General features: G+C 37.3%; 1 protein-coding gene across 8 annotated transcripts in view; it reads left to right on the top strand.

The window, feature by feature from the left end:
* Nucleotides 1-26,236, top strand: part of KLHL20 (kelch like family member 20) — a 70,789-nt gene that overhangs the window by 29,432 nt on the left and 15,121 nt on the right. For all 8 annotated transcript variants that reach the window (XM_043923659.1, XM_043923652.1, XM_043923653.1 and 5 more), the window contains 4 exons: nt 1,291-1,864; nt 19,931-20,089; nt 20,790-20,884; nt 23,914-24,029. In XM_043923659.1, the coding sequence (XP_043779594.1) occupies nt 1,322-1,864; nt 19,931-20,089; nt 20,790-20,884; nt 23,914-24,029 (913 nt within the window). In that variant the 5' untranslated portion in view covers nt 1,291-1,321. The remainder of the gene's footprint in view (nt 1-1,290; nt 1,865-19,930; nt 20,090-20,789; nt 20,885-23,913; nt 24,030-26,236) is intronic.

A 26,236-nucleotide genomic window follows, 5' to 3' on the forward strand; every position in this document is an offset into this window, starting at 1 on the left:
AAACTCTTTAATTTCAACATACAATGTCAGTGTTATAATGGGAATTTTTGAATTGGTCTTGTCTTTAATGGTGGTTCTTTTTTAAAGCTGGAGTGCATCGCTGTTAACCTCATGATTTATTCTTTCAACATCTACTACAAATGACACCAATAAAGTACTGTGGCTAAAGGCTCTTTTGGTTGTTTATGTGGGTGGTAAAAATTATTTTTTAACTGCTCAGCCTTCAGTTTCAGTTTTAAATTGTCAGGCATAAATAGTGCTGTTTCTACCAGATGTCAGGTATTATGAATAGCTTGTACTGTAGAATACATTTACCTGTAGGCTGAGGCCAAGCATAGATTAAATTTATAAGTGATTTGGAAAAACAGATTGCAAAGAACTGAATGTAGTTTCTTCTTCCTAAAATGTTCTTTTAGAGTCTCCTCTCCTTTCCAGGGGATTCTCTCAATGCTCTTTATTATATTGTAGGTCTTGTTGGTGCTACAGTTTTAGAGGTAGTAAACTAATACTGTCCCTTGTGGACCAGATATAAACTGTCTCAGTACAGTCATAGATGATAAGTTTCTGAGACTGATTTTAGGCTGACCTAAAACCCAGTGATCAGGACACTGGAGTCACCTACCTCCCTTTTAAATAACATGATACCTTTGCAAGAATTGTACATCAGAAGACTGCCTAGCAAGTATAGAATCAGAAACAGAAGTATAGTGATCTGAAGCACGTGTGCTGCATATTTCACCTAAACTCTGGAAAAGCCCAATGTACTATTCCCACTTCACAAACACATACACACACACAAATACATACCCTTGTAATAACTGAGAGGTTATGCCAGTCAGGTATATGTTCCAGTATAAACAAATATTTCATAGATTTTGCCTTTCTGAATCACATTTTTTATCCTGGTTACCCTCTTTCTGGTTATTCATGTATATCTCCTTATTCTAGATAATTTTAGGTTTCCTGATGCCTGTTTATATTCCTTTGAATTTTCCTTAGTCTGTAGCTAAATGCTTTGTAAACTATAAAAAATAGTAAATATTTGTCCAAAACATAGTTACCATCTTAACTGAGGGGCACAGATTCTCTTTTTTTCTCCATGTTGATACAGTGTGATGGTTATGAAAATCCAAAAATTTTAGTTCTAATTATTTGTCAATAATTTGTTTGTGGCATTTACTTAGTAAATTAACACCTGAATCTCTACATATGACATACAAATGAAATGCTGGAGTGAGCTTCTAAAAATATTGCCGTCTTCTTTTCTCTCTCCTACCCCCATTCCTATAGGTGTACCAACATTCGGCCAGGAGAGACTGGAATGGATGTAACAAGCCGCTGCACCCTTGGAGACCCCAACAAATTGCCAGAAGGGGTTCCCCAACCTGCCCGCATGCCCTATATCTCAGACAAGCACCCTCGACAAACCTTGGAAGTGATTAACCTTCTGAGAAAACACCGGGAGCTATGCGATGTGGTGCTAGTTGTGGGAGCTAAGAAGATATATGCCCATCGAGTCATTTTGTCAGCCTGTAGTCCCTACTTCCGAGCTATGTTTACAGGAGAATTGGCAGAGAGCCGTCAGACAGAAGTAGTGATCCGAGACATAGATGAGAGGGCTATGGAACTACTGATAGACTTTGCATATACCTCCCAGATAACTGTGGAAGAGGGCAATGTTCAGACCCTTCTGCCAGCTGCTTGCCTCCTCCAGCTGGCAGAAATACAAGAAGCCTGTTGTGAATTCTTGAAGAGACAATTAGATCCTTCTAACTGCCTGGGCATTCGGGCTTTTGCTGACACACATTCATGTCGTGAGTTGCTAAGGATAGCAGACAAGTTCACTCAACATAATTTTCAAGAGGTGAGTTGTACTTGGTGGTTTGAATGCATTCACAATGTATTTGTTAGGCCAGTATAATATGTCAGATTATTTGGTGAGCTAATAATCAGAAAAATGAAATTATATGTCACCAAAGAACTTATTAAACCTGTTATTTTTCATTTGTTCATTCATTTAATAAATATCTGTGAAGCTGCTATATTTCCACCACTGTGCTTGGGAACAGAAGCTACAGTAGTGAACAAGATGCCTGGAGTGTCTGTTCTAGTGGAGAATTATAATCTGGCACAGAAGACAGCTGCTGAATTCATAATTACATAAATAACTAATTAGAGTTAATGGGTGCTACAGAGAAGCCCTGGATAATTTAACAATGTATTACGGAGAGATTTAACTTTGGTTCTGGAACAGTTCATCCAAGATTCTGAGACATGAAAAAGCATAACAAGTTTGAGGAACTGAAAGAAACCCAATGAGATCCAAAGAGCAATAAAGAATGTTACATAATGATTTTATAGAAGAAACAGGGCCAGATCACATTGGAGTTAATAGACCATGTTAAGAATTTGGAATTTGATCTTAAGACCAATAGAAAACCATTAAAGGATTTTAAGCAAAGGAATGGCATGTCCATTTTATTCTTTAGTATCACTCTTCTGTGCAACAGGATAATGTCCAGTGAATGGATCCAAGATTTAAAAAATACAAAGTGAAACCATGAAAATAGTAGAAGATGACACAAAACAATTCCTTTATAATCTTGAAGAGGCCTTTCTAATTGACTAACCCAGAAAGCATAGAAGAAAATATTGATAGATTTGACTATATAAATATTTTAAAATTTTGCATGCTAAAACAATGAGACAAAAAATTAAAGACAAAGTAAGGGAAAACATTTGCAACTCATATTACAGATGATATCTCAAGAGCTCATTGGTCAATAACCTAAGCCAATGACCTAAAAATGGGTAGTAAACAAGAAGTTCAGATTGCCCTTAAACATAATGAAAATCTGCTCAGGTTTGTTCATAATAACTGAAACATGAATAAAAATTACACCAAAGTACTATTTTTTATCTATCAGATTACAAATCTGTAATCTACCAGATTACAAATATCCAGAAGTTTGGTTACACACCCTGTTAACAAGAACATGGAGAAATAGCTAATTGCTGCTGCTGCTGCTCCTGCTAAGTCGCTTCAGTCGTGTCCAACTCTGTGCGACCCAATAGACGGAAGCCCACCAGGCTCCCTCGTCCCTGGGATTCTCCAGGCCAGAACACTGGAGTGGGTTGCCCTTTTCTTCTCCAATGCATGAAAGTGAAAAGTGAAAGGGAAGTCACTCAGTCGTGTCCGACTCTTAGCAACCCCATGGACTGCAGCCTACCAGGCTCCTCCATCCGTGGGATTTTCCAGGCAAGAGTACTGGAGTGGGTAGCTAATTGCTAGCATAAGTATAAACTGATATAACCCCTCTGAAAGGAAATTGGGCAGTATATCAAAATTACACACATTTTGCTCATGCTCTTTGTCTTGGCAATCCTATTTCTGGAGTCTGTACCACAGATGTAGTGGAGAGGGGAACAGCTTGAGGAGGAAAAACCGTGGGTTCCATTTTAGATATATTCAGTTTGAGACACGTGTGAAATATTTACCTAGAGATATTGAGCAAGTCATTGTTTATATAAGTCGGAAAAGAGGTTAGGCTGAGATTAAAGTTTAGTAGTTATCAACATGGTAATGCCTGCAATGCAGGAGATCTGGGTTCGATTCCTGGGTTGGGAAGATCCCCTGGAGAAGGAAATGGCAACCCACTCCATTATTCTTGCCTGGAGAATCCCATGGACAGAGGAGCCTAGCAGGCATATAAATTTAAAGCTTTTATAACAAAAAGCACCATAAACAAGGTTAAAAAAATGAATGCCAATGTGATCACCTAGTAGGAGGAGAGAAAAGCCCTCAAGTTTTTCCAGTATTGAAGGATGATTAGTGAAAAAGCAATTGGCAAATAAAACTGGGAATAACTAGAATAGAAAGAGGAGAAAAACCAGCGTGGGCCTCATGAAATGCAAAGACAGGGACTGTATAGGAAGGAGGATACACATACACATGTACGTACATACACAGACACAATTGGCCTTCCATGTCTGCTGGTTCTGCATTCACAGACTGAACCAACCATGGATCAAAAATATGAAAAAAAAAATTTAATAAAGTTCCCAAAGGTAACATTTGAATTTGTCAGGTGCTGGCAACTATTTACATATCATTTACATTGTATTAGATATTATAACTTGGAGACGGAAATGGCAACCCGCTCCAGTGTTCTTGCCTGGAGAATCCCAGGGATGGGGGAGCCTGGTGAGCTGCCGTCTATGGGGTCGCACAGAGTCGGACACGACTGAAGTGACTTAGCAGCAACAGCAGGTATTATAATTAATCTAGAGTTCTTAAAGTATGTGGGAGGATGTGTGTAAGTGACATGTAAATACTGTGCCATTTTATATGAGTCTTGAGCATCTAGGAATTTTGGTATCCTGGGGACATGGAGGAGGTGGAGTGGAGAATAGTCCTGGGACCAATCTTCCTTAGATACCAAGGGAAAACTATTTATGCTAGAACATCCAGGAAGTTTCTAAAATTTCATATTAGAATCACTGTCTTTAAGAAATATGAAAACATTTTGAAACTAAAGACAGAGCAAATCGGTGTAGCTTTGAATCCAAAAATAGATGTTTCAAATCAGTGGTTCAGTTCAGTTGCTCAGTCATGTCCGACTTTGCGACCCCATGGACTGCAGCACGCCGGGCTTCCCTGACTGCAGCATGCCTCGAGCTTGCTCAAACTTAGGTCCATCAAGTCAGTGATGCCATCTAGCCATCTCATCCTCTGTCGTCCCCTTCTCCTCCTGCCTTCAATCGTTCCCAGCATCAGGGTCTTTTCCAAGGAGTCAGTTCTTTGCATCAGGTGGCCAAAGTATTGGAGCTTCAGCATCAGTCCTTCCAATGAATATTCAGGACTGATTTCCTTTAGTATTGACTGGTTTGATCGAGTCGGTGGAGGAAGGTAAAATTGTTTAATACATGTCATTAGTAAAACTGGTTACTTGGGGGAAAAATAAACTCTTTAAACAGATAGAATGCTCAATGGATAAATAAACCCAAAAATTTAAATTCTAAAAGTACTAGAAGAAAGCATTACTAGGCTTAGGGTAAAAATGGCCTTTCTAGGCAGGATATAACCCAGAAGCCTGATAAATTTGACTGCATAAAAATTAAATGTTATTGTTCATAACAACAGTAACAAGCAAAAAGCACCTTAAACTAAATTAAATCATGCCAAACTCTGAAATTCTATTTGGAGCATACATGACAGAAGAAACACTAGTTCTTATAAGACTCATACAAATTGAATGAGAAAAACAATTTAAAAAATTACAGCAGGGACTTCCCTGGTGGTCCAGTGGCTAAGACTCTGAGCTCCTAATGCAGAGGCCCGGCTTGAATTCCTGGTCAGGGAACTAGATCCCACATGACACAGTGAAGATTGAAGATCCTGTGTGCCATAACCCAGGGAAGCCAAATAAGTAAATAAATAATTTTTTTAAAAATACAGCAGAAAAATAGGCAAAGGATATGAATAAGCAATGTATAAAAGTATTAAATGTAAAATAAACATGAAAAGATACCATTACACAAAGCTAAAAAAAATATATTAAAACAACATTTCTTAACCTATCAGATTGGAAAGAATAATTTTTAAATTTTATTTGGAAAAACAATCAAAAGAAAAAAATATAAACATATAAAAAACTGTAGGAAAGAGAAGGAACTTTCACATACCCTTTACCGAGATTCATTGCTTGTTAACCTTTTGCCACTTTTTCTTTATCATTTTGTCTCTATTATATGAATATTTTTCTTTCAGCAGTTTGAGGGTATGTTGCATACATCATATTCCCTTACTCCTGAACTTTTCAGTGTGTATAGTCCCTTATCAGTTGTGTCATCTGCAAATATTTTTCTATTCAGTAGGTTGTTCTTTTGTTTTGTCAGTGGTTTCCTTTGCTGTGCGGAAGCTTTTAAGAGTAATTAGGTCCCATGTGTTTATTTTTGCTTTTATTTCCTTTACTTTAGTAGGAGATGGATCAAAAAAAATATTGCTGTGGTTATGTCAAAGAGTGTTCTATTGATATTTTCTTCTAGGAGTTTCATACTATGTGGTCTTATGTTTAGGTCTTTAATCCATTTTGAAGGGTTTTTTTTTTCTACTTTTTTTCAAAAGCAGCCAGTTTAATTCATAGTATTATTCATAGAACTTTTATTGGGGGGTGTTTATTTTTTTAATTTTTATTGAAAATGTAATTGACTTACAATGTTGTGTTAGTTTTAGATGTACAACAAAGTGATCATTATTGTTCTTTTTACATTCTCTTCCATTATAAATTATAAGATTGAATATAGTGCTTGACAATAGGTCCTTTTTGATTATCTTTTTTTTTTTTTTTTTTGGTTATCTATTTTATATATAGTGCATGCTTAGTCACTTCAGTCGTGTCCGACTCTCTGCAACCCCGTGGACCATGGCACCCCAGGTTCTTCTGTCCATGGGATTCTCCAGGCAAGAATACTGGAGTGGGTTGCCATTTTCTTCTCCATTTATGTATAACATTATATGTATTTGAATCCCTACCTCCTAATTCATTTTGAGTTTACTTTTGTATATGATGTTAGAGAGTGTTCTAATTTCATTCTTTTATGTAGCTGTCCAGTTTTTTCCAGCACAGCTTATTAAAGAGACTGTCTTTTCTCCATTGTATATTCTTGCCTCCTTCAGTTTCAGTTCAGTTCAGTCGCTGAGTCATGTCTGAATCCTTGTGACCCCATGAACCACAGCACGCCAGGCCTCCCTGTCCATCATCAACTCGCGGAGTTTACCCAAACTCATGTCCATTGAATCGGTGATGCCATCCAACCATCTCATCCTCTGTCATCCCCTTCTCCTCCTGCCATCAATCCTTCCCAGCATCAGGGTCTTTTCAAATGAGTCAGCTCTTCGCATCAGGTGGCCAAGGATTGGAGTTTTAGCTTCAACATCAGTCCTTCCAAAGAACACCAGGACTGATCTCACTTAGGATGGACTGGTTGGATCTCCTTGCAGTCCAAGGGACTCTCAAGAGTCTTCAACACCACAGTTCAAAAGCATCAATTCTTCTGCACTCAGCTTTCTTTATAGTCCAACTCTCACATCCGTACATGACTACTGGAAAAACCATAGCCTTAACTAGACGGACCTTTGTTGACAAAGTAATGTCTCTGCTTTTTAATATGCTGCCTAGGTTGGTCATGACTTTCCTTCCAAGGAGTAAGTGTCCTTAATTTCACAGCTGCAATCACCATCTGCAGGGATTTTGGAGCCCAAGAAAATAAAGTCAGCCACTGTTTCCACTGTTTCCCCATCTATTTGCCATGAAGTGATGGGACCAGATGCCATGATCTTGGTTTTCTGAATGTTGAGCTTTAAGCCAGCTTTTTCACTCTCCTCTTTCACTTTCATCAAGAGGCTCTTTAGTTCTTCTTCACTTTCTGCCATGAGGGTGGTGTCATCTGCATATCTGAGGTTATTGATATTTCTCCTGGCAATCCTGATTCCAGCTTGTGCTTCATTGAGCCCAGTGTTTCTCATGATGTACTCTGCATATAAGTTAAATAAGCAAGGTGACAATATACAGCCTTGACGTACTCCTTTTCCTATTTGGAACCAGTCTGTTGTTCCATGTCTAGTTCTAACTGTTGCTTCCTGACCTGCATACAGGTTTCTCAAGAGGCAGGTCAGGTGGTCTGGTATGCCCATCTCTTTCAGAATTTTCCAGTTTATTGTGATCCACATAGTCAAAGTCTTTGGCATAGTCAATAAAGCAGAAATAGATATTTTTCTGGAAGTCTCTTGCTTTTTCAGTGATCCAGTGGATGTTGGCAATTTGATCTCTGGTTTCTCTGCCTTTTCTAAAACCAGCTTGAACATCTGGAATTTCACGGTTCATGTATTGCTGAAGTCTGGCTTGGAGAATTTTGAGCATTACTTCATTAGCGTGTGAGATGAGTGCAATTGTGCGGTAGTTTGAGCGTTCTTTGGCATTGCCTTTCTTTGGGATTGGAATGAAAACTGACCTTTTCCAGTCCTGTGGCCACTGCTGAGTTTTCCCAATTTGCTGGCATATTGAGTGCAGCACTTTCACAGCATCATCTTTCAGGATTTGAAATAGCTCAACTGGAATTCCATCACATCCACTAGCTTTGTTTGTAGTGATGCTTTGTAAGGCCCACTTGACTTCACATTCCAGGATGTCTGGCTCTAGGTGAGTGATCACACCTTCATGATTATCTTGGTCGTGAAGATCTTTTTTGTACAGTTCTTCTGTGTATTCTTGTCACCTCTTCTTAATATCTTCTGCTTCTGTTAGGTCAATATCATTTCTGTCCTTTATTGAGCCCATCTTTGCATGAAATGTTCCCTTGGTATCTCTAATTTTCTTGCCTCCTTAGTTATAGCTTAACTGACTGTAAGTGTGTGGGTGTGTTTCCGGGCTTTCTGTCCTGTTCCATTGACCTATGTGTCTATTTTGTGCCAGTGCCATACTGGTTTGTTTGGGCTTCCCAGCTGGCTCAGTGGTAAAGAATCTTCCTGCTGACAGAGAAGATACAGGTTCAATCCCTGGATCAGGAACATCCCCTGGAGAAGGAAATGGCAACCTGCTCCAATTTCTTTCCTGGAGAATGTCATGGACAGAGGAGCCTGACTTGGTATAGTGCATTGGGTCACAAAGAGTTGGAATGACTGAGCAACTGAGCATACACACAGCACACACAAACCATACTGTTTTGATTACTGTAGCTCTGTAGTATAATTTGAAGTCGGGGAGCATGATTCTCCAGCTCTGTTCTTTCTCCAGATTGTTTTGGCTATTTGAGGTCTTTTATGTTTCCATACAAATTTTTAAATATTTGTTCTAGTTCTGTGAAAAATGCCATTGATCATTTGATAGGAATTGCATTGAATCTATAGACTGCCTTGGTGAGTAGAGTCATTTTAACAATATTGATTCTTCCCATCCAAGAACACAATATATCTTTCAATCTATTTATGTTGTCTTCAGTTTCTTTCATCAGTATCTTATAGTTTTCAGAGCACAGGTCTTTTGCTTCTCAGGCAAGCTTATTCCTAGGTATTTTATTCTTTTTGATGTGATGATAAGTGAGATTGTTTCCTTAGTTTCTCCTTCTGATACTTGACTGTTAGTTTATAGAAATGCAACAGATTTCTGTGTATTAATTTTGTATCCTGCAACTTTACTGAATTCATTGGTGAGCTCCAGTAGTTTTCTGAATGCATCTTTAGGATTTTCTATGTATAGTATATTATCTGCAAACAATGACAGTTTTATGTCTTCCTTTCCAATTTGGATTCCTTTTATTTTTCTTCTCTGGTTGCTGTGGCAAGGTTTCCAAAACTATGTTAAATAAAAGTGGTGAGAGTAGTCATCCTTGTCTTATTCTTGATCTTACAGGAAATGCTTTCAGTTTATCACAGTTGAAGATCATGTTAGCTATGGGTTTCTCATTTATACAGTTTGTATTATATCAAAGTATATTCTCTCTATGCCTGCCTTTGGGAGAGTTTTTATCATAAATGGACATTGAATTTTATCAGAAGCTTTTTCTGCATCTACTGAGATGATCATATAATTTTTGCTCTTCAGTTTGTTAATATAGTGTATCACATTGATTGATTTGCAGATATTTGAAAATTCTTGCATCCCTAGGATAAATCTCACTTGATCATGGTGGATGATCCTTCTAATGTATTGTTGGATTCAGTTTGCCAGTATTATTTTGTTGAGGATTTTTCCATCTTTGTTCATTGGTGATAGTGACATGTAATTTTCTCTTTTGTGGGTGATATCTTTGTCTGTTTGGTGTCATAGTGATGATGGCTTCATAGAAGGTTGCAGAAGTGTTCCTTCCTCTGTAGTTTTTGGGAATAGTATAGGTATTAAGTCATCTCTAAATGTTTGGTAGAATGTTTGAAGCTATCTAGTCCTAGACTATTGTTTGTTGGGAATTTTTAAATTACTGATTCAATTTCAGTACTGGTAATTGGTCTGTTCATATTTTCTGTTTCTTCCTGCTTCTGTCTTGGGAAACTGTGCCTTTCTAAGAAATTGTCCATTTCTTCTAGGTTGTACCTTTTATTGGTATAAAGCTGTTCATCACAGTCTCTGTGATCCTTTGTATTTTTGTGGTGTTGGTTTTAACTTCTCCTTTTTCATTTCTAATTTTATTGATTTGGGCCCTTTCCCTTTTTTTTCTTTTTTTTATTGAAATGTAATTCATATATAATTTTGTTTTATTTTATGGTATATAACAAAGTGATTCGGTTTATATAGATAAAATGTATGATATATTGCAGCATATAAGTTTATAGACATATATATGGGAGTCAGTTTTATATATCTACATATTTTGTTATTTTTAAGATTCTCTTCCATTTTGGTTATTAAAATATTCTGAATATAGTTCCCTGTGCTATACTGTAGGACCTTATTGTTTGTTGTTTATGTATTTTATATATAGTAGAGTATATCTGTTAATCCTAAACTCTTAATTTATCCTTCTCTTGCCCTTTCCACTTTCAGTTCAGTTCAGTCGCTCAGTCGTGTCCAACTCTTTGCAACCCCATGAATCGCAGCACGCCAGGCCTCCCTGTCCATCACCAACTCTGAGAGTTTATTCAAACTCATGCCCATTGAGTCAGTGATGCCATCTAGCCATTTCATCCTCTGTCTCCCTCTTCTCCTCCTGCCCCCAATCCCTCCCAGCATCAGGGTCTTTTCCAATGAGTCAACTCTTCGCATGAGGTGGCCAAAGTACTGGAGTTTCAGCTTCAGCATCAGTCCTTGCAATGAACACCCAGGACTGACCTCCTTCAGGATGGACTGGTTGGATCTCCTTGCAGTCCAAGGGACTCTCAAGAGTCTTCTCCAACACCACAGTTCAAAAGCATCAATTTTTTGGCGCTCAGCTTTCTTCACAGTCCAACTCTCACATCCATACATGACCACTGGAAAAACCATAGCCTTGACCAGACAGATGGACCTTTGTTGGCAAAGTAATGTCTCTGCTTTTTAATATGCTATCTACATTGGTCATAACTTTCCTTCCAAGGAGTAAGTGTCTTTTAATTTCATGGCTGCAGTCACCATCGGCAATGATTTTGGAGCCCCCAAAAATGAAGTCTGACACTGTTTCCACTGTCTCCCCATCTATTTCCCATGAGGTGATGGGACCAGATGCCATGATCTTGGTTTTCTGAATGTTGAGCTTTAAGCCAACTTTTTCACTCTCCTCTTTCACTTTCATCAAGAGGCTTTTTAGTTTCTCTTCACTTTTCTGCCATAAGGGTGGTGTCATCTGCATATCTGAGGTTATTGATATTTCTCCTGGCAATCTTGATTCCAGCTTGTGCTTCCTCCAGCCCAGTGTTTCTCATGATGTACTCTGCATATAAGTTAAATAAGCAGGGTGACAATATACAGCCTTGACGTACTTCTTTTCCTATTTGGAACCAGTCTGTTGTTCCATGTCCAGTTCTAACTGTTGCTTCCTGACCTGCATACAGGTTTCTCAAGAGGCAGGTCAGGTGGTCTGGTATTCCCATCTCTTTCAGAATTTTCCACAGTTTGTTGTGGTCCACACAGTCAAAGGCTTTGATGTAGTCAATAAAGCAGAAGTAGATGTTTTTCTGGAATTCTCTTGCTTTTTCAATGATCAAGCAGATATTGGCAATTTGATCTCTGCTTCCTCTGCCTTTTCTAAAACCAGCTTGAACATCTGGAAGTTCTTGGTTCACATATTGCTGAAGTCTGGCTTGGAGAATTTTTAGCATTACTTTACTAGCGTGTGAGATGAGTGCAATTGTGTGGTAATTTGAGCATTCTTTGGCATTGCCATTCTTAGGGATTGGAATGAAAACTGACCTTTTCCAGTCCTGTGGCCACTGCTGAGTTTTCCCAATTTGCTGGCATATTGAGTGCAGCACTTTCACAGCATCATCTTTCAGGATTTGAAATAGCTCAACTGGAATTCCATCACATCCACTAGCTTTGTTCGTAGTGATGCTTTGTAAGGCCCACTTGACATCACATTCCAGGATGTCTGGCTCTAGGTGAGCACACCATTGCGATTATCTGGGTCATGAAGATCTTTTTTGTGCTGTTCTTCTATGTATTCTTGCCACCTCTTCTTAATATCTTCTGCTTCTGTTAGGTCCATACCATTTCTGTCCTTTATCGAACCCATCTTTGCATGAAGTGTTCCCTTGGTATCTCTAATTTTCTTGAAGAGATCTCTAGACTTTCCCATTCTGTTGTTTTCCTATGTTTCTTTGCATTGATTGCTGAGGAAGGCTTTCTTATCTCTCCTGGCGATTCTTTGGAACTCTGCATTCAAATGGAAATATCTTTCCTTTTCTCGTTTGCTTTTCACTTCTCTTCTTTTCACAGCTATTTGTAAGGCCTCCTTAGACAACCATTTTGACTTTTTGCATTTCTTTTCCATGGGGATGGTCTTGATCCCTGTCTCCTGTACAATGTCACAAACCTCTGTTCATAGTTCATCAGGCTCTCTGTCTATCAGATCTAGTCCCTTAAATCTATTTCTCACTTCCACTGTATAGTCATAAGGGATTTGATTTAGGTCATACCTGAATGGTCTAGTGGTTTTCCGTACTTTCTTCAGTTTAAGTCTGAATTTGGCAATTTGCTTTCTATGTCTGCAGGTGAGTCTGTTTCTGTTTGGTAAATTAGTTCCTTTGTATCATTTTTGTTAGATTCCACATGTAAGTGGTATCATATAATATTTATCTGTCTGACTTATTTAGCTGAGTATGATAATCTCTAGGTCCACCCATGTTGCCGCAAATGGTATTATTTCATTTTTTATGGCTGAATAATATTCCATTGTGTGTGTATACACACACACACACACACACACACACACACACACCACATCTTCTCTATCCATTCATCTGTTGATGGATCCTTAGGTTGCTTCCATGTCTTGCTTATTGTAAATAGTGTTGCTGTGAACCCTGTGGTGCCTGTATCTTTCTGAATTAAAGTTTTCATCTTTTTTGGATACATGCCAAAAACTGGGATTGCTTGATCATATGATAGCTGTATCTTTTGTCTTTTAAGGAACCTCCATACTCTCCATGGTGGCCACATCAATTTACATACCCACCAACAGTGTAGGCTGCTGCTGCTGCTGCTAAGTCACTTCAGTCGTGTCCAACTCTGTGCGACCCCATAGATGGCAGCCCACCAGGCTCCCCCGTCCCTGGGATTCTCCAGGCAAGAACACTGGAGTGGGTTGCCATTTCCTTCTCCAATGCATGAAACTGAAAAGTGAAAGTGAAGTCGTGTCCGACTCATAGCAACCCCATGGTCTGCAGCCCACCAGGCTCCTCTGTCCATGGGATTCTCCAGGCAAGAGTACTGGAGTGGGTTGCCATTGCCTTCTCCAAACAGTGTAGAAGGATTCCTTTTTCTCCACACTCTCTCCAGCATTTATTATTTGTAGAACTTTTGATGATGTCCATTCTGACCATTGTGAGGTGATATCCCATTGTAGTTTTGGTTTGCATTTCTCTAATAATTAACAGTGTAGAATATCTTTTCTTATGCCTGTTTGCCATCTGTGTGTCTTCTCTGAAGAAATGTCTCTTTAGATCTTCTGCCCATTTTTTTTTTATGTGATTGCCTGTTTTTTTAATATATTGACCTATATGAGCCATTTGTGTATTTTGGAAATTAAGCCCTTGCCAGCTGCATCATTTGCAAATATATTCTCCCATTCTGTAGATTGTCTTTCTGTTTTGTTTATGGTTTTCTTTGCTGTGGAAAAGTTTATAACTTTAATTAGGTTCTGCTTGTTTATTTTTGCTTTTGCCTTAGTAGACTGACCTAAGGCACCTTTGGTGCCTTATTGATTTTCTGTGTAGATGATCTGTCCATTGATGTCAGTGGGATGTTAAAGTCTCCTATTATTGTATCCCTTGCAATTTCTCCCTTTATGTCTGTTAGTATTAGTTTGATGTATTTAGGAGCTCCTATATTGTGGGCTTATATTTTAACAAATATAATAGCCTTTTCTTATATTGATCTTTTTATCAATGTCTTTTTGTGATGTCTTTCTTTGTCTTTCTCTGTGGTCTTTGTTTTAAAGTCTATCTTGTCTGATGTGAGTACTGCTACCCCTGCTTTCTTATCATTTCCACTTGCCTGAAGTATCTTTTTTCTATCGCCTCACTTTCAGTCTGTGTGTGTCTTTCATCCTAAAGTGCGCCATTTGTAGGCAGCACATTTAAGGCTTTTGTTTTATTATCCAATCTGCCACTATATGTCATTTGACTGGAGCATTTAGTCCATTGACATTTGAGGTAATTATTGACATATATTTATTTATTTCCATTTTAAACCTTATTTTCCAGTTGATTTTATATTTCTTTACTCTTTTCTTTTTGTTTTTCCTTTTGTGTTCGATGGTTTTCTTTTGTATTATGCTTGAGTTCTCTTTTTGTTTTTTTGTGAATCTACTGTATGTTTTTTATTTGAGGTTACCTTGGTTTTCAAGTATGTTAACCCATTACTATATCTACTTTAAACTGGTAATTATATCATCTCAAACACATTCTAAAAATTTTTACATTTTCTTACTTCCTTCCCCTATATTTTATCATTTTGATGTCCTATTTTGCATATTCATGTTAACCCTTTACTGTTGTATTTATAATCAATTTCATATATTTTTTTACTTAAAAAAAATCTCTGTACTGGTTTATTTAAGTGATCTATAATCCCTTTATATATTGCTTTTCCTATTATGATTTTCTCTTTCCTGTAGATTCTCTTTTTTAAAGATGTATTTGTTTTATTTTTGGCTGTGCTGGGTCTTCATTGCTGCACATGGGCTTTCTCTGGTTGTAGCAAGTGGGGGCTACTCTTCATTAGTGCTTGGGCTTCTCGTTGTAGTGGCTTCTCTTGTTGCAGAGCCATGGGCTCTGGGCATGTGGGTTTCAGTAATTGCTGCTCATGGGCTCAATAGTTGCAGCTGCTGGGTTCTAGAGTATGGGCTCAGTAGTTGTGATACACAGACATAGTTGCCCTGTGGCATGTGGGATCTTCTGGACCAGGGACTGAACCTGTGTCCCCTGCACTGGCAGGCAAATTCCCCACCAATGGACCACCAGGGAAGTCCTTCATTTTTTTAGTATATAGGAAGGTTTGTATTTTTGTTCTGATTGTTACTTTTGTAAACTAGAAAAAGAAGAGCAAATTAAACCCAAAATAGAAGGAACAAAGAATAAAGAATAGAGCAAAAATCAATGTTACTTTGAAAAAAACTGATGAATCTCTAGCTGTACTTAAGAAAAAAAGGAGAGAAGATACAAATTACCAGTATCAGAAATAAAAAAGAAGACAGCACTATAAACCCTCAGACATTAAAAAGGATAAAACAGAATATCATGAGCAACATTTTGCTAAGTTCAGCAACTGAGATGAAATTGACAAATTTTTTTAAAAACACAAATTTAAAAAACTTAAGAAACAGAAAACCAGAATAACTCTATATCTATGAAAGAAATTGAATTAATAATTTTAAAACCTTCCCACAAAAAAGCAATCCCAGATGGTGAATTCTGTTAAACATTTCAGAAAGAAATAATGTAACCCTACATAAAATCTTCCAGAAAAGCATGCAGGAGGTTGCCAGATAAGATAAAAATTACTCTAGTGTGCAAACCACAGACACTAGAGGAAAACTGCAGATCAGTACCTCTCATGAATTTATATGGGAGAATCCTTAATATAATATTGATTCCAACAAAATATAAAAGAGGCATAACCATGACTAAATGGAGTTTATACTTCATTAAAATTAATTGCATCAGTATTTTATCAGTTCAGTTCAGTTCAGTCACTCAGTTGTGTCTGACTCTTTGTGACCCCATGAATCGCGGCATGCCAGGCCTCCCTGGCCATCACCAACTCTGAGAGTTTACTCAAACTCCTGTCCATCGAGTCGGTGATGCTATCCAGCCATCTCATCTTCTGTCGTCCCCTTCTCCTCCTGCCCCCAATCCCTCCCAGCATCAGGGTCTTTTCCAATGAGTCAACTCTTTGCATGAGGTGGCCAAAGTACTGGAGTTTCAGCTTCAGCATCAGTCCTTCCAGTGAACTCCCAGGACTGATCTCCTTTAGGCTGGACTGGTTGGATCTCCTTGCAGTCCAAGGGACTCTCAAGAGTCTTCTCCAACACCACAGTTCAAAAGCATCAATTTTTCAGCACTCAGCTTTCTTCACAGTCCAACTCTCACATCCATACATGACCACTGGAAAAACCATAGCCTTGACTAGACAGACCTTTGTTTGCAAAGTAATCAGTATTTTATAGTCAAACTTAATTTTTCATTCAGAGTAAACTTCACACAACTTCTTTAACAGATTTGACTTTTAACTTTGTTCCACTATTTTTTTTCATTTATTTTTATTAGTTGGAGGCTAATTCCTTTACAATATTGTAGTGGTTTTTGTCATACATTGACATGAATCAGCCATGGATTTACATGTATTCCCCATCCCGATCCCCCCTCCCACCTCCCTCTCTACCTGATTAAAAATCAAATCCACTCTGCAAAAAATAAAGATTTGCCATCATTGAGAATTTCCAAAATAATTTGCCAGTCATTGGACCCCAGGTTAAGAAATCCCTGCTTTAGAATCTTTGGAGATGATGGTAATGTTCTATATCTTGATTGTGGTAATGGTTACATGCATGTGTACATTTATCAAAATTTATTGAACTGTACATTTTAAATAAAGTTGATTTTTTAAAATTTCTTGCTTTAAGCATAGCTTGAGTTTTAGTTCTTAAGGTAGTTACAAATATCTGAAGAATATTCTTAATAGCACAGAAGGTTTTAGAATCCCTTGCAGTTCTAACCCTGCATCCAAAGTGAACCTGATATAATGAAATCCCAGTGAAGAAAACCTTACTTTGTTCATGGACTAGAATGGTTCTGTGTAGATGCAAAATAAGTCACCATTTAGGGCTTACCACTTGTGACTCATTTAAATTATTTTCAGACTTAGATCTCTATTTAATTTCCTTCTATTTCCTTACGCCTAACTTCATCCATCCTGGAGGAGGAAATGGCAGCCTACTCCAGTACTCTTGCCTGGGAAATCCCATGGGCAGAGAAGTCTGGTGGGCTACAGTCCCTGGGGTCACAAAGAGTCAGACATGACTTAGCAACTAAACAACAACAAACTTAATTTTTAATTCATACAGTGTTACGCTTGCTCATAAACATAATTTTTTCTTTCAGCTCAGTGCCACTGAGTTCACCATTCATTTCTGTTACAACTCTAGAATGTTTTCCTTATTCATTCTTGTTGTTTTCAGCTTTATTCATTCTTCAAATCACATCTACATTTATCCGAAGAAACTGAAAGTAAGCTTTTACCATAATAGTGTGGGACTTAAAATTTAGATTTCCTGCAAACTTTTATTTAAAAAGCAGTTATTGGGGGACTTCCTTGGTGGCCCAGTGGTTACGACTTCCCCTTACAATGTAGGGGATGCAGGTTCGATCCTACATGCGTCGGAGAGCTAAAGTCCCACATGCCTCAGCCCCCCCCCAAAAAAAACATAGAAGCAATATTGTAACAAATTCAATAAAGACTTTAAAAATGATCCACATTAAAAAAAAAACTTCAAAAATAAATAAAAAACGGGTATTTTAAAGCATTATTTTCTTAACCTGGTTGTTTGGTTCAAGGATAGAATTTAGTGCTAGATTTGCCCTAATGGTAGATCATTAATATCTTTGTTCATCAAAAGTATTCTTTTTACTCTTAGTGCCAAGAAATATTTTCTCACACAGATGTTTTTGTCTTCTTGCCCTCTAAGGTTTCCATTAAGTGACTTGTTAATATCAAAGTGGTTTATTCATAAACTTTAAACTTGGTGATCCTTGATATTTATATAATATTTGTCTTATAATCACTAAATTGGGGAAAATTTTTATACTCTGACAAGATCCTAAAAGAATGTTAAGGAACTTCACAAAGATATATGATACGACTTGTCTTTAGTAAAGAAAGCAGCTTGAAGAAAAATTAAGAAGAAGGAAACATACAGCCTTGCTCAAGTTTTGCATGCTGAAGGTCAGCATACTTCATCTGGAACTGGACCCCAAATCTAACCCTTAACTTTACACCCCCCCGCATAAGTCTGCCAGACAAAATACAGGGCGCCCAGTTGAATTTATTCCAGATGAACAAGTAGTTTTTAGTATAATCATGCTATATATTATTTGCTAAATCCAACAACGCTGCTACAGAGAATACAATGCAGGCATTCTAACTACTAAGTGACCTGGCTAAGCAACTTCACGTAAAATTTAAAGGTTTCCAATTTCATTTCCTGAGCCCCAGAGGGTCTCTCACTCAGATGATATGAAGACTTGTGCCATAAAAATTGAAGTGCTCTTTAGTATTTTCTACTATAAGCACAGCTGACTTTATATGGCCCTTAATTGTTTTGAGATTTGTATTTTTTTCTGATGTGCTTGGGAAAAAATTCTTAACCAAGTAGTCAACTTGTTATGGCTTATCTCAGATCCTGCTAAATATTCTGATTTTTTTGATGAGCATGAAAATAGCCCTGTCCTGAGAGAATATAGCATATGCATCAGAGGTTGCGTGGTGGGAATTCAAGCTCTTAAACTATATCCTTCCTACACTAATAGACGTCACAGGCAGAACAATGTTCTGAATGAGACAGAAGCCACATGAAGTGTAGCAGTGACTGTTTGCATTGCACCCTGTCCCTTTTACTCTACAATCTTGACAAGATTTACAAGATTTTGGGATTTGTGACTGAACTGCACAATCAGATAACATCCTTGTCGCCATTTCATCTGCATTCTGACAATTCCCCAAACCTTGGATACAGATAAATTATATATGTTCATAGTTTCATATATACATATCAGAATATGAATATATCTGAGTGGTGCGGTCCTCCGTCTAATGGCTTATATCATTATGTTATTCTCGCTTACAGAAATGCTGACACCTCCATTCTTTTTTCAAACTGGCCCCTTGGTGTTTGTGTCCTAGACATTGCCCTTTCAGCAACTAACCTTCCTCTGAAAGCTTTTCCTGATATTTTTATATGCCTCTTAATTTCTGGAGTTATAATTTGGTATAGTTTATTTTGGATATAAATTTTTATCTTGATACTTCATACTGAGAAAAAAAAGTATAATTTTTTTCTTAAATTGTCTAAATCACAAATTACTATTTTTCCTAAATTTTAATTGTGCCATCTGTATTCTCCTATGTTCCCTTTTTTAAAAATTAATAAACTTTGTTTTTTTTAGAGTAGTTTTAGGGTCACAGCAAAATTGAGCAGAAAGTACAGTTCCCATATACCCTGTCTCCACACACATGTTGTTCGGTCGTTAAGCATGTCTGACTCTCTGTGACCCCGTGGACGGCAGCATACCAGGCTTCCCTGTGCTTCACTATCTCCCGGAGTTTGCTCCAATTCATGTCCATTTAGTAAGTGACACATATAACCTCTCCCAATATCAACATCCTGCACCAGAGAAATACATTTGTTACAACTAATGAACCTGCATTGACATGTTAGCATCCACAGTCCATAACTTACATTACGGTTCACTCTTGGTATTGTACATTCTGTGAGTTTTGGCAAATGTATAATGACATGTGTCCACCACTGTAGTGTCATACAGGATCGTCTCATTGTTCTAAAAACCTTCTGTGCTTTACCTGTCTTTTTTTCTTTTTAAACTTTTCTTGTCCTCTGATACTATATTGAACTTCAGCTCCATTGTGAAATAAAGCTTTGCCCTCCAACCCTGAAGAAAAATATTAAAACAGACAAATCTGATCACAGGTTGTTTTCCCTTTTATTCTTACCTAACTTCAAACAGGTGATGGAAAGTGAAGAGTTCATGTTGCTTCCAGCCAATCAACTCATTGATATAATATCTAGTGATGAACTAAATGTTCGCAGTGAAGAACAGGTGTTCAATGCAGTGATGGCCTGGGTTAAATACAGTATTCAAGAAAGACGTCCTCAGTTACCCCAGGTATGCAGGGAAATGCTTCAAGTAACTGTTTTGTACTGGATAAAGTAATACATATTTGATTTGCAAAAAAGAAACAGTTATCACTGTCATTCGTATTAGACTGTAAGAAAGACCATCTCTTTCCAAATAACCAAGGAGATTAAGTGTTAAGCATTTTAAGTGTTTATCATTATGAACTTTTTGCTACTTTTCTTTCTCTGTTTTGCATCAACTGTAGGTTTGGGCTATAGCATAAATCAGAACCTAAATGGTACATAATGAACAAAAGAAAGCAAGGATGGCAGTTATCATGTCTCCCTTCTCTATGATTTGGAAACCCCACCACAGTTTGAAGAGTACAGGAATAATATGGTTCATAAGTGGTCACTAAATGACATGTTTGATGTTCTTGTTATTATGATTACAGTCCTTAGCAATTTGATAGTATATTCTTCTAGATTGTTATTAGAAGAGTCTATACTGCTGAAAGCATAAAGAAGCATGCTAAAGTGATACTGATTATTCTAATTACTGAACTGGTGGTTGCAATAAATTTAGTTTTGTATTTATGCCTTCCATCCTCATTATTTATTAGACCAATTAATTAATCCAATTAGATCTCAAAACAGTGGGAAACACAATCAGGGAGCATGAGTTATATATTCTCTTAAATACCTTACAGATGGAGTTTGTGCCTTTAATAGTGTTTATTATCTCATAGGTGCTGCAGCATGTGCGGTTGCCTTTGCTTAGTCCCAAGTTCCTGGTGGGCACTGTAGGCTCTGATCCCCTCATCAAAAGTGATGAAGAATGCAGGTATGAATGGTCCTGGATGGGAAAAATCAACAACTGAACATTCCTGTTCTCTCCTAATTTCCTTATTTGTATTGCTTCCTAAATATTATATTTTTTTAGTGCTGTAGTCAAGGCAGTATTTAACAGATTTTTCTTCTGGGCTAGAGTCAAGAGGAAGAAGAGAAGACTGAATTTCCAGTATTCCACTCCTAAATTAGTTTGTTTTTTTTTTTATGCATGGCATTTATTGGTGTAGAGTGGCAATAAAGAGGTAGATTTCTAAGATTTAATGCAAGCTTGAGTTTGAAGAGACAATTCTCTGCTAGTATATATTTTTTTGAGATAAGTTAAATAACGTTGTTGACTCCATCATAGAAGTGTGTCAGAAGCACTTTTTCCATTCCATCACATATGCCTTGTTAGGAAATAGGAGCAGCCTTGCTTTCTGAGATCGTAGACAGAGTTAAAGGTCTGCTACACCCTTAAAGCAGCTGTGGAAAGATTTCCACTAGAGTTTGGTGACGCAGTTTAATAAATTTTTTTTGATTGAAAGAAATTCTAAATGTTTTTACAAAACAAACAAAACATTTATTTTATTGGGCTATCTCTGAACTACAGTATATATAAAATTATAAACTACTTTTCTGCTTGACAGATTTTAAGGTTTAGTTTCAAATATGAAACCTCATGGTGTTTTTAACTATTTCTTCCTAGCATGTTACATTTATAAAAATGAAACAGTGAGTCAGAACTCTCTTTAAACTACACAAATCTTTGGATCTCTCTTAGTGACTAAAGAAACTTGTTCTAGAATCAGGGATCTCTAAAACAGAGGTAGAACATAATAGATTCATTTGCATTTCTTCAATAATTTGAAGCCTGTTCCTTTAACAGGAGGTGTTAGAGAGGGTTTTATGTGTTTACCTTTTAAACTTAAAGACAAATGGGGGACTGCCCTGGTAGTCCAGTGGCTAAGAATTTCCAATGCAGGGGACGTGGGTTTGATCCCTGGCTGGGGAACTAAAATCCCACATGCTGTTGAGCAACCAAACCTGCATGCTTGGAACCAAGACCCAATGCAGTCTAAATAAATAAAGTTAAAAAAAAAAAAAAGACAAATGGTAATTAATTTCCCTAAATACTCACAAAGTCACTTGTTTTTTCATTTATTTATATTAGTTGGAGGCTAATTACAATATTGTAGTGGTTTTTGCCATACATTGATATGAATCAGCCATGGATTTACATGTGTTCCCCATCCTGAACCCCCCTCCCACCTCCCTCCCCATCCCATCCCTCTGGGTCATCCTAGTGCACCAGCCCTGAGCACTTGTCTCGTGCATCAAACCTGGACTGGCGATCTGTTTCACAGTTGATAATATACATGTTTCAATGCTATTCTCTCAGATCATCCCCCCTCACCTTCTCCCACAGAGTCCAAAAGTCTGTTCTATACATCTGTGTCTCTAGTCACTCTAGTAGCCTGTTCCTACTTAGAGAATGAACTTATGGTTGCCGGGGTGGAGGGGGGGTGAGGGGAGGGGAAGAGATGGGGGTTTGGGATGGACATGTAAACCCTGCTATATTTAAAATGGATAACCAACAGGACCTACTGTATAGCTGAGTCCCTTTGCTATTCACCTGAACTTATCACAACATTGTTAACTGGCTACACCCCAATACAAAATAAAAAGTTTTAAAAAAGGAAACAGTTTGTTCCTTTTATTGTGACCTTATTATTTACTAGCTGTGTGACCTTATTCAAGTTACTTGAACCTCTTTCTGGTACAGTTCCTTTATTTATAAAATAAGGATAATAACAGTACCTATTCCATAGGGCTGTAGTGGAGAATAAATGAGTTAATATGTATTAAGCCCCTGTTATTGTTGTTACTATTAATTCTGTGTTTGTCCCTAAGTATTAGCTCTATAATATTCTTTCTAGGAACGCTTGAACAACTTAATTAAAAGCCAGCAACTAGGAGATCACAGTCTTTGTTTTTAGCTGAGGAAGCTAGAAAAAGTTCTTGGTCATCAGCTTGGGATTTTGAGGGGTTTTGTTTTTATTTTTAGCATAAATTCAGAAGAGGCCTTAGCAAAATCATATACTGGAAGTACATTATTGGGTCACACCTGGCACTGGTCCAGCAGGAATAAATTACTTGTAATATAAATAGAGAAATGGAAATATAGTGTAATTTAGGAAGCACTTTCAGAGTTGAGAAAGAACAGAGTAACATATTGAATTTGTACTAGTCAGATACTAATCACTCAAAGGACTCAAGTGAAGTATAAGTACATAAATAGTTTAAGTTAGGATACTTTACTTAACAAGTGTAATTACTAGGTTCTTCTCATAAAGTACCTTTATAGAAAAAGACAAAACTGTTCATCCTCAGTAGATTTATTGAGAGTGAACTATTCATACAGTCCCAAATAGAAAATTAATATTAAATGATAGTAGGGTGTTTCTTTTTAGCAATCCAAATTTTGACCTAGTTTTATTACTTAAATTCATTGAGCAAATATCTAGTGTTGTGGCTGATGTGCTCCTTTGCCAGTATCCTGCAAAAGCTAATCAAATTCACTAGAAGGCAGTAACTATGCAGACTGGTAATTAAGTTGTAATTTTTAGTTTCCCATAAGTCATTGTTAGTCCCAAGCATGTTGAGTTTTAGACTAATTTGCAGTAAGATATGAAGTCATGATGGAAATACCAGTCAATTCACAACTCATAGTGTGACTAGCATCATTGCTGTCAGGTTTGTGACCTTTATAATACTGGCTGGCGGGATTTCCCCGGCAGTCCAGTGGTTAAGACTCCAAGCTGCCAGTGCAGGGTACACGGGTTCAATCTCTGAGATCCCACATGCCATGTGCCCCAAAAAATAAATAACTAGCCTAAATCAATAAAAATGCTGGCTGTCATTCATGATTTGGTTTGATTTATGCTGCTCCCCTTTGCCATCTTACATATCCCTTAGCCATATTGGGATTTGATTAACAATATTATTTAGACATTTGGAATAAAGGCAGAATTTTTTTCACAGAGACTTGGTAGATGAGGCTAAAAACTATCTCCTGTTGCCTCAAGAACGACCATTAATGCAAGGACCAAGGACAAGACCACGGAAACCTATTCGATGTGGAGAAGTACTCTTTGCAGGTTTGGATCTTAATATACTGTGGCTAAACTGAATATTTTCCACATGAGAAATTGTCTTTGGAGCAGTCCTTTGGACAGTTGTGATATCCACTGTCATAAGAAATACATAATGACTTACCATGGTGACTTCCCTGGTGGTCCAGGGCTTAAGACTCCACACTTACACTACAGCAGGCACGGGTTCAGTCCCTGGTTGGAGAATTAAGCTTCTGCATGCCACACAGTGCATGGCCAAAGAATAAATAAGTAAAAATTTTTTAATGTTAAAAAAAAATGTACACACCTTTTGAAAACAAAAAATAACTTACGTATCTTGCCTCTTAACTCATGAGCCAACACTGGTACTTTCGAAAGAATGCTGTATTTTTATATAACCTAAAAATGTCATGCAGTGGATGTTTTGTTATCATAAATCATATGCATGAATTTATATTCCAGTGTGCAAGTCACCTCTTAAGTACATGGAACTGTCAAAAGATATTATCTCACATCAAACAGTTATACTCTTTTATAGCTCTCCCGAGCTAGATTGAGCCTAAGACATCATGTTGTATCATTCTGCTGCCGCCGGCTGCCCCTAAATATCTGAGAACTTTCAATCTTAGATGTTTTACTTCTATCCACATAAATTCAGCTCCCTTAGTCACTTGAATAGCAACTTTCACAATGTTTAGTAAAACATTTTCTCACTAATTCTGTCTTAGTCAGCTCAGACTGCTATAACAGAAAAGCATATACTGGGTGGCTTACAAACAGTAGAAACTTATTTATTTCTTACAGTTCCGGAGGCTGGGAAGTAGTTTGGTGTCTGCTAAGGGCCCACTTCATTCTTCTTCATAGACTCCATCTTTTCATCTTTTGCTATGTCTTCAGGCAGAGGAAGGGGCACAGGATCTCTGTGAAGTCTCTTTTATAAAAGCACTAATTCCATTCGTGAGGACAGAGCACGTCCCTAAAGCCTCACCACCTGATACTATCACACTGAGGATTAGATTTCAATATACGAATTTTGGAGGGACACATTGAATCTATAGCAAATTCTTTCTCTTCAGTTTTTCTTTTCAAATCCTGATTCATGGAGAAAGATGGAACTTATGGTAATCTTTTTATTTATGCTCCCACATTTCAGAATTTCATTACTCTTAAATATAGGCTTCCTGGGATTCTGTTTGATGTGTGAAGCGTTCTATCACTTTTCATCAGGAAATCCTGTAGAATCACTGGGTCATAGTATCCTTTCCCATCAACCTAAACAGTTGCCTATCTTTTCCCCTTCGGTTTTATTTTCTCTTGGCATGTGGGAATGTATTTTCCCACATTTTTAGAAGAAAAGTTTGACAATTTATGTTTGATTTCTCCTTTTTAAATTTTTTTGTCTCAATTTCTTCACATAGAATATTGCTGCATTTCTTCAAGAAGAAAATGGATGCCAAGTTTTCTTTTTCTCTCTAATCCTCATCAGGCTTTTTTTCCTCTCTTTTGAAAGCATTCCTTCATTCTTGTTTTAGATTTCAAACTCAATTATTAATTTATCATGTACTGAATTCTCCTGTACTCCTAGTATCCTAATGCTTCTGTTCATTGTTATTAACAAATTTATTTCTATTATCATTCTTACTTATTCCTGTGACTTTACTTCCTATATATGCATGCTCAGGTACATATTCACATACTCATATAGGTTTACACAGACGCTTGCTTGCATGCTCACACCTATATACATCTGCCTCTTCACTCCCACATAGCATCTATAGTTGCCATCAGTTGGTGAGTAAATTTATTGCCAGATCTGATTAAGTTCCCAGGGAAATCTTTATAACATTAGTTTAGCTTTGTTGACTAAACTAGATAAATTATATTGTTAAAAGTCTTTTATTTATAAAAGCAGTTTGTTGTGCCAGCTCCCTGTACATATAAGAATGCTATAAACATCAGAGTTTCTGTTTCCCCAATTGTGTTGTCTATTTTTTTTTAATTAGAAGGAAGCAAGATCTAATTATTTGATACCTGTGGTTTATTTTCATGATATCAGGTTGGTTTCAGGAATTCTAGTGGTAGGGCCATCTTTGTGGAGGTATATACATTGTTATCAAGATCTATTAAATATTTTATTTGGCTATTATAGTACCTGAAGCAGGGATGACAATATACTACTGCTTCATGAGCCTCAGAACATTCTGGCAGAGATTAGCAACTAGATTAAGGAA

This window comes from Cervus elaphus, chromosome 14, assembly GCF_910594005.1.
Source record: "Cervus elaphus chromosome 14, mCerEla1.1, whole genome shotgun sequence".
Classification (NCBI taxonomy): domain Eukaryota; kingdom Metazoa; phylum Chordata; class Mammalia; order Artiodactyla; family Cervidae; genus Cervus; species Cervus elaphus.